This window comes from Falco naumanni, chromosome 3 (assembly GCF_017639655.2).
Source record: "Falco naumanni isolate bFalNau1 chromosome 3, bFalNau1.pat, whole genome shotgun sequence".
Taxonomy (NCBI): Eukaryota; Metazoa; Chordata; class Aves; order Falconiformes; family Falconidae; genus Falco; species Falco naumanni.
This window is the reverse complement of record NC_054056.1, coordinates 121,077,718-121,090,029: the sequence shown is the minus strand read 5'-3', so window position 1 is coordinate 121,090,029 and position 12,312 is coordinate 121,077,718. Positions and strand designations below refer to the sequence as shown.

General features: G+C 43.0%; 1 protein-coding gene across 1 annotated transcript in view; it reads left to right on the top strand.

The window, feature by feature from the left end:
- Positions 1 to 12,312, top strand: part of TG (thyroglobulin) — a 164,662-nt gene that overhangs the window by 90,915 nt on the left and 61,435 nt on the right. The window contains exons 40-41 of the mRNA XM_040586695.1: positions 4,380 to 4,539; positions 9,448 to 9,647. Of these exons, the coding sequence (XP_040442629.1) occupies positions 4,380 to 4,539; positions 9,448 to 9,647 (360 nt within the window). The remainder of the gene's footprint in view (positions 1 to 4,379; positions 4,540 to 9,447; positions 9,648 to 12,312) is intronic.

Genomic DNA, 12,312 nt, shown 5'->3' with positions numbered 1-12,312 from the left:
GCAATACAACAGGTCACATCGACACTTACCGCCAGGTAAGCAGCAGCAGATGAGTTTTTTCACCCTCATCTTTACCGTTCCCCTGTTGACATTTGTGGAAGCTCTGTCGAGGAATGAGGGTAGAAAGCAATGCTAGATTTGTGCTCGGCCCACAGAGCATAAAAATAGACATTTTAAAGATGACTGGGCCAATGGTACTATCTGAGAAATTGTCATTTGAAAGCTCTTGCCTTTCTCATTCTAAACAGATATAAAATAAAGCTTCAAGTTAAAGCCAAGCTTAGATAATTGGCCAAACCCCTGGGGGGCTGGGGATAAAGATGCTGAATATTACGTGAATCCCATTGACAAGTGGGCCCAGAGCACAGGAAAAGAAAACTCTTTCTTTCCACAGTACTGGCCATTTTCAGAAGGTGATGGGAGCTGTAACAGAAACCTATGAGTCTGTCACACTGCGTGTCTGGAAAGAGCCGGTCTAGCTATCTGACGGCAGCATTCGGGGTCCCTTGCAGGCGCTTTCTAATCACCAGAACGACCAGCAGTCTGCCTTCTCCCTGCAGCATCAGATTGTCATTTTGCCTCCAGTGCAGTCATTGCTTATTGAAAACATCAGGTCACTGTCCCAGGCAGTTTGCCATCTCCGCTTAAGCGCTGCTTGCCAGATAGCTTATTTGGAAGCGTTATATTTTCTACCATCTGACAGACTAAACAGGCTCGTCTTTCCTCCTTAGTGATGCTGTGAACAGAATCCCTCCTGTCTTTTGTACAGATGTAAGGTAGAAGTAGATCCGACCAAGTCAATCAGTTTCACACGTGTAAGTCTAGCCCAAGAGAGAACCAAAACTTCTGGTTTTGTAGAAGTAGCTGGGAGCAGAGGGCATGGTATTTTCCTGTTTCTTTTTGTGGTGAGCTCGACTTTTTACTCACAAATAGAGACCTGTAGTTATATATTTTCAGCCCGTGGAAAGTCAAATTAGCTAGTAAATACTGAATATAAAATCTCCTGGACAGCAGCGAAGGCAGAGGTCATTAAGGAGCACTCAGCCTGAGCAAGGGCACGGTGCGGGGACTGCTGTCTGCCACCGAAGGGCAACTTAAATGTCAAGCAGTGAAGAAGGTGAATGACATCACCTCATTTTGCTTCCATAGCTACATGTACCACGTAACCCTCCAAATAAAACTGGCACTTCTGAGAGACTTTTTTCCACCCATAACCATCACCACCTGTCACACTAGCAAAGCAAAGCTGTGCTTCAGCTTGATTTACAAGGGGTTCAAATGTAACATCAAGAGTTTAAATTCTCCACTAAATAAGAACAGAAAATGTACCCTTTCTCCTCTTCTCCCACCCCCTGTGTGTATTATTCCCATCCTTATCACATCATCCTTTTTGCACTCAATTCTTTACAGAGCAATATTATACAGTAGTAAAAGCAGTGGAGGTTGCCTGGCGTGGGGACATCTGTCCCTGCCACGTACCTCAATAAGTGTTTTACAGAGGGATGGAGAAGACAGATGGAAGACAGAATATTATGAAGCCTTTCAGACTTCCACCTGACTTGCAGCTTCCTGATGGATGCTGAAATTCTCTCGCCCTTGAGGTGAGACCTCATGAGACCACGGTGGAGCTGTTGGGCTCCCCAGAAGACACTCCCCTTCTAGCTAAGCTAGGGAGCCACCTGACCATGTCGCAGCTGGAAGTCTTGCACAGATTTTACATCTTAAAGCGAGACTGACTGTGTTTTGTTGCTGAGTATGGAGCAAACCCTTGCACTGGGCAGTAACCCCATGGTAGCTGTGGCCTGTCTGAGAGGAACGTGCTGTTCCCACTCGACCCAGCTACTGCGTGTGCCCCACTGCAGGCTGGCAGTGACACTGTGGTGCTGCACCTAAGCCTTGTACCAAGTGGTGGGGGGTGAAGGGACCGGCTCCAGCGGCTTTAGCTAAGTTCTTGCGCTTCGTCTGCCTCACAGATTTAATTGCAGTGGTTGGCTGAACTTAGTTGAGAACAAGGATTGGGGAAAATTCACTTGTATGCGTTATCCAGCAGCTAAGGTATAGTAAAAAATTAGTTGGCTACCAAATATATAGATAGATAGACAGACAAAATGAAATACCTCATATTGTGAGGCATAATTCAATTACAGCATGAAAATTATTGTGCTATGCTATTAAAATGGCTAACAAGAAACGGGAAGGCAATTATGTTAAACAGCCTACTTCTAAAATGCCCAAATCCATGAGCTCTGAGGCTGAAATCCCTTGGTATTAAAACCCAAATTATTTGCCGTGACAGTTCACTTTCAGATAGGAGAGGGATCTATCCTTGCTTGTCACAGACTAGACATGGGAATGCTGTGTCCAGACACTTGGCACTAGGCACAGCCCCGGTGCTAAATCTTTCCCTAAACTGCTCTGTATCTGTTGCAGTGGGCTTTGTTTTGCCATTTTTAACTTCTATCACACGGCTTTGCCTTTCTTAAGATTTTCATCACTACAGCAGTGGGTAAAGTTGCTCAGCATAATGTAATATACAACTTACAGGGCAGCTGGAGGTCATGGTGCGATGCAGGCTGTGAGCACATGGGAAATGCCTAGCTGGAGCCTCGGGTCTCCCTGTGCTGAGCTGATGGGATGGAGCAGGCTCATCATCTTGTTTAACACTGTTTTAGCTGACAGGGCTTGATGTGGTTGTATTTTAGAAGGAGTTTCTATGTGAAAACAGATTCTTTCATCTTTTTCTTTACCCTTCTCTCTCTCTCTGTGCTGCATGTGGTGCAGAAATGGGAACCAGGGACAAGGCACTGTGAATTAGGCAATTACTATTCAGGAGCAGAAGTTCCTGACAGAAAGCAGCATGTTTCACTGCTTGCAATTTCTTGGGTTTTCTTGATACATTGTGTTCACAACAAGCCTTCAAAGTGATTCTCCAAATAGATGAGGAGTGCACGCAATCATTAAGGGCGGCTGAGGGGAGTTTGACTCCCCTCAGCTAATTTTGCAGGAGGCTGCAACCTTCATTTCTCTGCTGCTTCTCCCACACGGCCAGTTGCACTTTTGCTGGAGACATCCTTTGCCAGAGCAGATGGGACTGCTGTGTTTAGCTTAGCTGCATCCAGAAAATAACAGTAACAGTGCCCAATACTCTCTAGCTGCAGGGAAAAACAAACCTCAGACGTACTTTGATGCTGCTGCAGTGGCCACCAGCCCTTCTTTAAAAAACACCACCAGCTGCCAAAGCTGAAAGTGGGACAACCTGCTGCTGAGCAGAGGAGAGAGAAGCCTCCATCAGGATACTCCCAAAGTGGGCAATAGGGGATGAAAGTGCTGAAGGGAAAACTGAGTTTACACTTTGAGAAAAGCTTTCTAGCATCGGAGCAGGTTATTCTGCTCTATGCTGCAGGAAGGAAAAAAGAAAAAAACAAAACAAAACAACCCCCCTTTGTACATTTCCACTGGTATTTCTTCCAAGTGTCATCTTGACAGAGCTGTAATGTGCTGGTAAATGCTGAGGTCTCCTCCTGGGGCAGTTCTGCTTTTGTGGTGCTCGTGCAGCAGCAGCCTGGTTACAGCCCTGCGGTGTGTGCAGTGAGGATCTGCACAGATGTGGTGCTGTTTTGGGAAAAAGTCTCCATTTCTGTGTGAAATCAGGGGACTCTGCAAGGAGTGCTAACAGGGGCAGCAGCCCTTCCTAGCTCTTCCCCATCCCAGGAGTCTTCCTGGTCTCTCTTGGGGCAGGCTCCCTCTGTGCTTCATGAAAGGTGAGTCTCACCTGTGCAGAGACAAAGTCCTCTCTACAGAACACCTCTGTGTATCTAGTAGGGGAGAACCTCCATGGGGATAGAAGGAGCAACGAGGAGCTCTTGTCAAGAGAGTTTCGAGACTAGGCAGTGTTCAGCCACGGAAGACTTGAGAGCAGGGAGCAGCCCTGCACAGCTGTTGAGTGAGTCTTGCTCAAGACGAAACAACCCAACAGGCCTTTTCCTTCTTCTGTTTCCCACTTGTTTGAACTCTTCCTGCGTGATTGTGTAAAGCAGATGTTACAGCAAAGATGAGCCCCCCACGCACTCAGTCAGCCAAGTCAGCAGGATGGGCCCACCTTGAGCTAACCTGGTAGAGTTGTTGGCTGGTGGAACACAGTGGTGCCATTAAGTCTCTTTATATACTGGACATAGTGTCCTCCTCAATGGTGTGTAGGTGATTGTGGACAGTTTACCCCTGGAATTTCAGGCAGATGGCCAGATATCCCTTCATTATGGTCATGTTCAAGAGCTATGAATGGCTTAGATACCGTTAATGGGGAAGATGCTTGTGTTCTCATGAGTGACTTCCAAAAGCAGTTGGCTGCAGGAATATTAACCAGATTGTTGTCACGGCAGGTGAAAAAAATGCCCGTGTTGCTGTTCTTCCACAATGGAGGGAGTTACAATGCTGAGGCAGGAAAGACAACCATAGATGGATCATACTTAGCAGCCATCAGCAACGTCATTGTCGTGACAGCAAACTACCGAGTTGGTGTTTTTGGCTTCCTTAGTACTGGTAAGTCAAAGATTTTTAGAACAATATACTATGGGCTAAATTGCATTATGTAACACTTCTGTTTCTAATTATTTGTTTTTAAAGTTCAGTTGTTTTTTTAACTTGAGAAACATTGATTGTTTTTGTTGGGAAAAAATGGCCAAGAAATGGTGGGGACTTAAAGAGAAAGGGGAGAAACCGGGGGCAAAGAAACAAGAATAAACAACCCCCAAGCACCTATGTCAAGGGACCGGATAGACTTCTATCTAAGATATCTATCTATCTAAGATGCAACTGTGGGTATTGGGTTTTGCAAACACACAATAGGTTAGGCATCAAAATCCCTGCTAATTCCAAGGACCTGTCAATGTGTCCAGCTTCCAACTGTTCCACCCGTGAAATTTTGCTAATGCTCTGTTGTGCCTACGTCAGAGTGGGGAAGAGGCAGAGAGGGGTAACTGCAGGTTAATGGTAAGAAAGACATGAAAGTATGGGAAGTATAACACAATGATAGTTGATAATTCAGTAATTCAGTCTGACTTCTCCTTTGAAGGACTTGCCATGTTTAATTTGAATTCCATTAGCCATTTTTACTGTCCTGGATATGACTGAACTTTTGCATGGTCTGTGTTTGCATCCCTTCCTCATACTCTAGTCTAAAGGGCACTTCTGCTCTCCTGTTGCCTTCTAATAACAATTGCCATTAAAAAATACACAAATTCCCATTATGTAGAGGATTTTGTGTTGTGCAAAGAGGCATGTACACATGAAAAGACAGTCACATCTCCCTGAACCTTTATGGTAGTGCCATTTGGTCTACAGGATTATTTTTTATTATTATTTTGCCTTTTATTAGATTTGCCTGCTTAAGCAAGTAGGGAACACTTTTCTTTCTACCATCGTTCAGTTCTGGCTGGGTCAGGGGAAATCAAGGTAGAGAGCCATGGAGAGAAAATGCAAAAATTACAAGTGTAGTTCTGGCTCCATCGGACTGGTGGCAACCCTGGGTCTCTCTAGTGGATGCCTTAATACGATTATAACCTTTAGTAGATTATATTTGCCCTGTTTGCAAATACCAGACCTACATACTTTGTCTCATGATTCTTTTGAGTGTTTACTGCTAGTGCTGGGTGGGTTTTGCCTAGTTTGGGGTTATAGGTGCAGCTGTTGGTTATTGTTTGCCTTCTCTGTTTTGCTGCTTTGTTCAGAGCTCTCTCCCAGGAAAGCCTGTTCTTCATTCAGTAACTAGAGAGCTGGTGCTACAAACTCCTTACTCATTTAGATAAGATGTTGGTAATAGGTGTACCTGGGGGAAGAATCACTGTTTTTATCAGTGCAAACCAGATGCTTATGAAAGTGATACCATGGCTTCATTTTGGCTAGAGCCAAATGCAGTGTGGATGTGTGCTGTGCAAGCTTCCATTACGCAGCACTGCCCACACATTGCCCACTAACCTCCTTCAGCCCTGTGAATCTCATTTAGGTTTCTTCCTAAGTGGAAACTGCTAGCTGGCCTGAATATTATATAGCAGTATTTATATGATGGCACTTAATTTAGGGATCAGGAAAATTATCCAGCCTCTTCTGCATAGGGATCTGCACGCAAGTCCCAAAACATGAATGCATGAGCTGAATGTCCTGAATTTGCATTCCTGTAAACCTTCAGATAGAGGTGGTTCATCATGAGTAGGGAGTATTTGGTGGCCTTCTTTTTTGTACTGTGATGCTGCAGCCCTGGAAAAGTGCAGTCCTTCCTGGCCTCTTCCCTTGTGGGAAATCCTTGGTGTGCATTTGGGAAAATCCTATTGCTCCAGAAGGAACTGGACCAAGTAGGACAAGCTCTTTCCAAGAGTCATTGGAACAAGCTAAGTACCACATTCATGGGAAACCCTAATAATTCCTTCAGTGCCACAATCCTGTCTCCCCTATGTCCCTTTTAGTCTGACAGTGTGTGATGAGGTGTGGTATATTTGTACCAGGCTCCCTGGCAGCATGGATTTTCAGTCATACTCATTGTGGTGAGCAATACTCTCACTGCAAGATCTGTTCTTTGGTCCACCACAGGTTGGTGGCATACCTCTGACTCCTTCTGCACATGGCCAGTAGTCACTGGGGGTTCTCACTGAAGGTTATCAAGCTGGGCCAAATACTATAAGGGTTTTTCTCAAGACTCAAACCAAATTCTTAATGATATTCCAGGAGTTTCCATTCTTACTAGAAGACTTGACAAATCTTGGTCCTTTGGAAGTTGTTCCATCGGGTTCAAAGCGGGCAGGGAGCTCATCCTTAGGACTCTGGGAACATTAGCAGCAGGACTGTTAGAAGGCCCTAGATTTGCAAACAAAAGTTACGATCTTGTGAGCAATATCAGTTTCATTATTCAGCTGAAAAGACTGTAAAGTGCTGAATCATCTTGCATTGACTTGTTATATATTGCAAAACTAGAAATGAAGGACTTAAATAAAGATTTGGGGGGGGATGAAGGGCAGTGAAAACAACAGATTTTCCTTTATTAAAAAAAATACATTTTTTTTTTATTCTGCATTTGTTTTGGACTCTCATTGACAGGGCTTTTGCAAGCAAAGAGCTCTTATTTTTCCAAGTATAAAGGATGTTTAATTTGCTCTTTGCAACCATTAATGGTTGCAAAAACTGATGCACGTTCTTACTGGTGCCTTCACCTCCCACTCATGATATGGATGGCAAGAGAATGGAGAAGACAGTCATGTTTCTAGGCCTGATTCTTTTAAGAGTCAATGAAGTCATACAAACTGGGATGATTTTCATGCTTAAATTTAACACTATTGTTGTTCACCAGTTTAGTAATGACAGAAATGCGTATGTATGTCCTTGTTTTCTGAACACTGGTTTCTTTTCTCCACACATTCTCCTGTGGTCTTCAGGTATGTGATCTCTTCCTGCAAAAAAGGCAGTGGAAAATATCCCTGGAAGACACATTTCTTTTGGTCTAACTACCATGTATGTCCATGCATGCATCTGTTCCCCAGTGTCGTACATTTCAAAACCTGGCTGTGGTTTTTGCCAGGGGAAAAGGAACTGGTTCTATTTCCCTCTTCAGTCTTGTTGTTCAGTATACCAGTAGAGAGGCACATTGTGGGGCTACAACATTTACATGGGTTTCCATACAAAAATTTCTTGACCAAAAGGGTTGTCGAGCACACGGGCTGCCCAGGGAAGTGGTTGAGTCACTACCCCCAGGGATATTTAAAAGATGTGTAAATGTGGCACTTAGGGACATGGTTTAGTGGTGGACTTGGCAGTCCTAGGTTAACAGTTGGACTTGATGATCTTAAAGGCCTTTTCCAACCTAAACGATTCTAAGATTCTGTAATTCCATGGCACTATTATTCTATTATTCTATGGTTTCACTTCCTCTGAGGAGGTCTCATGAGGCCTGCACTAAGCCTTTGAAGTGAGGCTTCCTTTTCAATAGCATAGAGAGGGTTAAGAACCCTGGGAACTGGTCATGGTGTGCAGCATAAACTAAAATACCCGAAAAACTAAAGCAGGGAAAGTTTTTTCTCCATTTGTTTCACTGGTGTGGCTTGGCCTGATCATCTGAAACTATGGCTACAGGTGGAAAGTTGTACTTTCTGGGGCCATGTAGTTCTTGGCTGTCCTACTGAAACAGTGATGGCTATTGTAATGTGGGTATGTGTATGATCTGCAAGGCTAGCGACAATCTGGCTTCCTCTATATTCTGTTCTGCTGCTTAAATCAGCCTCTGTGATATCTCAGTAATTCAGTGTGGTAGGCATATGGATATCTAGGATGTATGCTTTCAATAGCTCTTTGCCTGAGACAGGGATCCCAGTCCACAAAGTGGCAGCTTCTTATTCCAGTCTGTTTTGATTCACTCGTTTCTGAGTCTATTCTCACTTTAAAACTGCACTATTTGGTCTTGCCAATGGAAAAAACAATTTCAGATGTGTTCTGGGATTTTCTGTCTTGTCTTGGATTTCCCTCCCCCACACACGTCTTAAACGTGGGGAATTTTAAATCACTATAAAAGAATGGCTCAATGTGGATTAAAAGGAAGTAGACAGTGAATAATCATTTTCTGTTCCTTTCTTACAGACTGTGCAGGAATTATTATTTCTGCTTTTGATGATATAAAATTAAGCTTGCCAGGGGGTTGCATCATTAGATGCTTTCAGCATTAGTTTCCTATAAATCAGGGTGTCAAGTTGCCACTGGTTGGTAATGAAAGGAAAATAGTCTTCCTAAGGATCGTGAGTACATGATTATTTTTCTTTTCTTTTCATGGAAACAAAAATACAAACATGTATAAGTCAGACCTCCATCAGTTAGACATCAGTCAGCCTCAAACTTAAAACGTACATGGAGACATTATAAATTATAAAATAATATTGGTATGTGTGTAAAGAAATGCAAGATGATGTGGCTTATAAATGATTGGTCAGACAGGGTAAAAAGGATGTAGGAAGCAAACAGATCCAGTTAGGTGTACTCCAGGGAAACAGTTGATGATCCTTATGGGTCCCTTCCAAACACTCTGGGGTTTTTTGTTCACTTTTAATTCATTTTGAGATCGAGCTACTTATGTAGAAAAAGAATTTCATGGCCTGAATTTAGGGATACTTGACCCTGGATTCAAGTCTGCCATGAGGTGTCCAAATGAAGCTTGGAAGTCAGAGTGTTATTTTTGTATCATCGGGGCAGGCAATTGGGCACCTCCAGGCATGCCTGGTGGAATGGTTAAAAACTGAAACGGAGTTAATCTGTAAAGTGATGACCATGGAAGAGACCCTTCAGACTTTTAAACTCTGGTGTCAGTTTTGTCAAGGTTCAACTGCAAGAGCTGCTAAAAATGTAACATTTAATCAAAACTTCAAATGTGTTTAGATTGATTTCTTTATAGACCTGTTTGTTTATTTGCCACAACAGGTTCTCCTGAGGTACGTGGAAACGCTGGCCTTTTGGATCAATTAGCAGCTTTGAAGTGGGTACAGCAGAACATCGCTGGCTTTGGAGGAGATCCGAGCCGCGTTTCTTTAGGAGCTGACCGTGGCGGGGCAGATGTTACCAGCATTCACCTGCTCACAGAAACCGTGGATACAAACCTCTTCAGGAGAGTGGTGTTGATGGTAAGTCCCATTCCTGCCACCTCAACTTCAGTGTAAAAAGAGGTTGTTATAGATGTGAGGATGTTGCAGCGTGTGGGTGCTGCTTTTATTTCATCCATGCCTTGGCAGCGCTAATTGGGCGGTTATTGCTATAGTTATTTTTCATCTCACCTGTGACTGCTATCTCCAGGACCGGCGTGCTTCACAGGGATGTACAAGAGATGCACTTTAGTGATTGATTTAGTCATAGTAAAACTCTGGTTTTCGTCACTGTGGTTTTTTTGTGTATTATATAAATAGTCTTGTTTCCTAACTTATAGGTACAACAGGTTAGTTTCCATTCCATAAATACGGTTGTTGATCTGCAGTTTTGAGAATCTAAAAATAATGAGCCAAACATCCACGCGTTTAAAGTATCCAATCTTTTTATCTGATCTCACGGCAGATTTCATTTTAAAGAAAAAGCAAGTTTCAGAAAGAGACTAAAAATCTGTTTACCCACAGGCTGATTTGCTGTCAGCTTGGGCCATTTTCGCAGTCACCCCAAGTGGATCCATATCTTTACAGCCAAATCACAGGACTTTGAGATCTGCTTTTTCAGCGTTGATACTACCATTGATCTTTGCAGCCTCAACTAGGAGTAGTGTGCTCTGAAATGAGCCGTAATCTTCAGTGGAGGTTTATATATCCAGCAGAAATGGTACTTGAACAAAATGATCTTTCTGCTAGCAGCACTGGCTTGGAACCGTGAACAGAGGAACAGAATTCTTGGTCCGGAAAACCTGGGGCCCACTTAGATAAAATCTTGCCTTGAAAATAATGACATCTCTAGCAACTACTTGATTTTTCTTCAGTGTGCCCCTGTCCCAAGAAACGTGACCTTCCTTTTGTATCCCTGTGTCTCAATAAGATTATTTTAATTGCATCACTCTAGTGGAGAAGCAAGGGAAGTTGCTGAAAATTGCTGTTCAGTAGTAGTTTTTTTCTGTCGTTCTCAGATAATTCCTCATAGAGTTCCTAGGTTTTTACTCTACTCTTGGCGTAGCGGTTAATTTGCTAGTAGACCTAGAGTCCTTTTCTCTCAGAGCACAGTTTCATCCTACTCTTTCTCTGAAGTCACAAAGTTTTTACTGACATGGCTCAGGATGGGGCCCTGTGAAAGCTGTGGCAGGATACAGTGCAATTTACCAGCTGAGCAATGTATGTGAGCAATGCATGAAAGGCAAACGCAGGGACCTCTTTACTTATCATTATTTCTGGACTGCAGTTCCACACTGCATCTTTTCTTTTATAAAACTTTATAAAAGTTTGAATACCTTCTTTCTCCTACAGCAGGACATTGAATAACAGAAAACAGTGTCAAGTGCAATCAGCAGGCAGGTGCATCAGTTCTTCCTACTGATTTACTGGTCATAACAATTTTCTTCATGGGACTGTGTGGACCGCTTCTTGGCAAAAGCAGGTTCTCCACTTATTTCAAAGTAATGTTAAGTTTTTATCCTTGCAGTGTCATGGTGGTTTTAGTTTTCTTGTGAAATATACTGACAGAATAAAAAGCAAGCAGTAACAGCACTGGCTTAAAAATATACTTTCTCTTTTTTCTTTTTTTTTCTTTTTTTTTTTAAAAAATGAAGTGATGCAGAATGCAACTGTTGGTTTACTCAGATTTCTCACCTAGACCTCTTGTAAAAGGATGTGTCTTGTTTTTGTTCCAAGACACCAAAATCATTGCGTACTTTTAATTTTACTGGAAAAAAAAGGAGGTGCACACAGATTAAGAATGATGAAACTGAGAATATGTACCAGATGTGGCCTTCCTGAGGGAAAATTCCATGAAGCAATACAGCTTTTCTGCAAAAGTTAGTTTTGCACTCCTTGTCTCTGTCATGCATAAAAAAATAGTTTCTTAGCCTGCAGAGAGCAGTGATGTATGAAACTTTCTCTACAAGAAGCCTACACCTGAAATAGAAAAATGTTTTTGAGTTTCCTATGTCTACCCTATAAAAGATTTTGTTTGGAACAGATCTGGAAAAAGATTGTACAAAAGCAATGCAAAGCTGACATGGGGACTTTTTATAACAGTTTGTCTTTTGGTAGTATGATTAGAAAAAAAGTAGTCTCAGTGATTATGGTCTTGTTTTAAATCACTTAAGAGCATTAACCTGGTGTTTGACTTCATCTTTTAATTAACTGGTTTGTTTACCACTGCAATTTTGATGTGGAAGAGTGGATCAGCAGTGTGGATTTCCTCCATCTCTTGCAGGAGGCAGTGGAGGCAGATATGTTAGGTGTCCCCTCCAGGCATTCCCTGGTGGGGGTCAGAAAGAGAGCTCCCAGGCTCGGGAGCAAGGGAAGGCACCAGAAGCCTCCTAGCTATGGAAGCAGGGCGGCCAGTGGTGGAAAAAGCATATTTATTGCCCCGCTGAAAACTACTGCAATCAGGTGCAGGGCTGTCTGACGTGGACCCTAAATATCCCTGACTGTATGATTAGCTACCCTTTAGATCCCCTTTCTTCCCTCTTTTATCATCTCCTTTCCTCTCCCCCCCCCCCCCCCCCCAGCCTTTACCAGCCTCATTACCTCTCAAGTAAACCAACCACCTCTGATTACTTTTTCTCCATTGCTCCCAGTTTTGCTACATCTCCACCCAAATTTGGTATTTCTGATACTGTCTCTTAGGTAACCT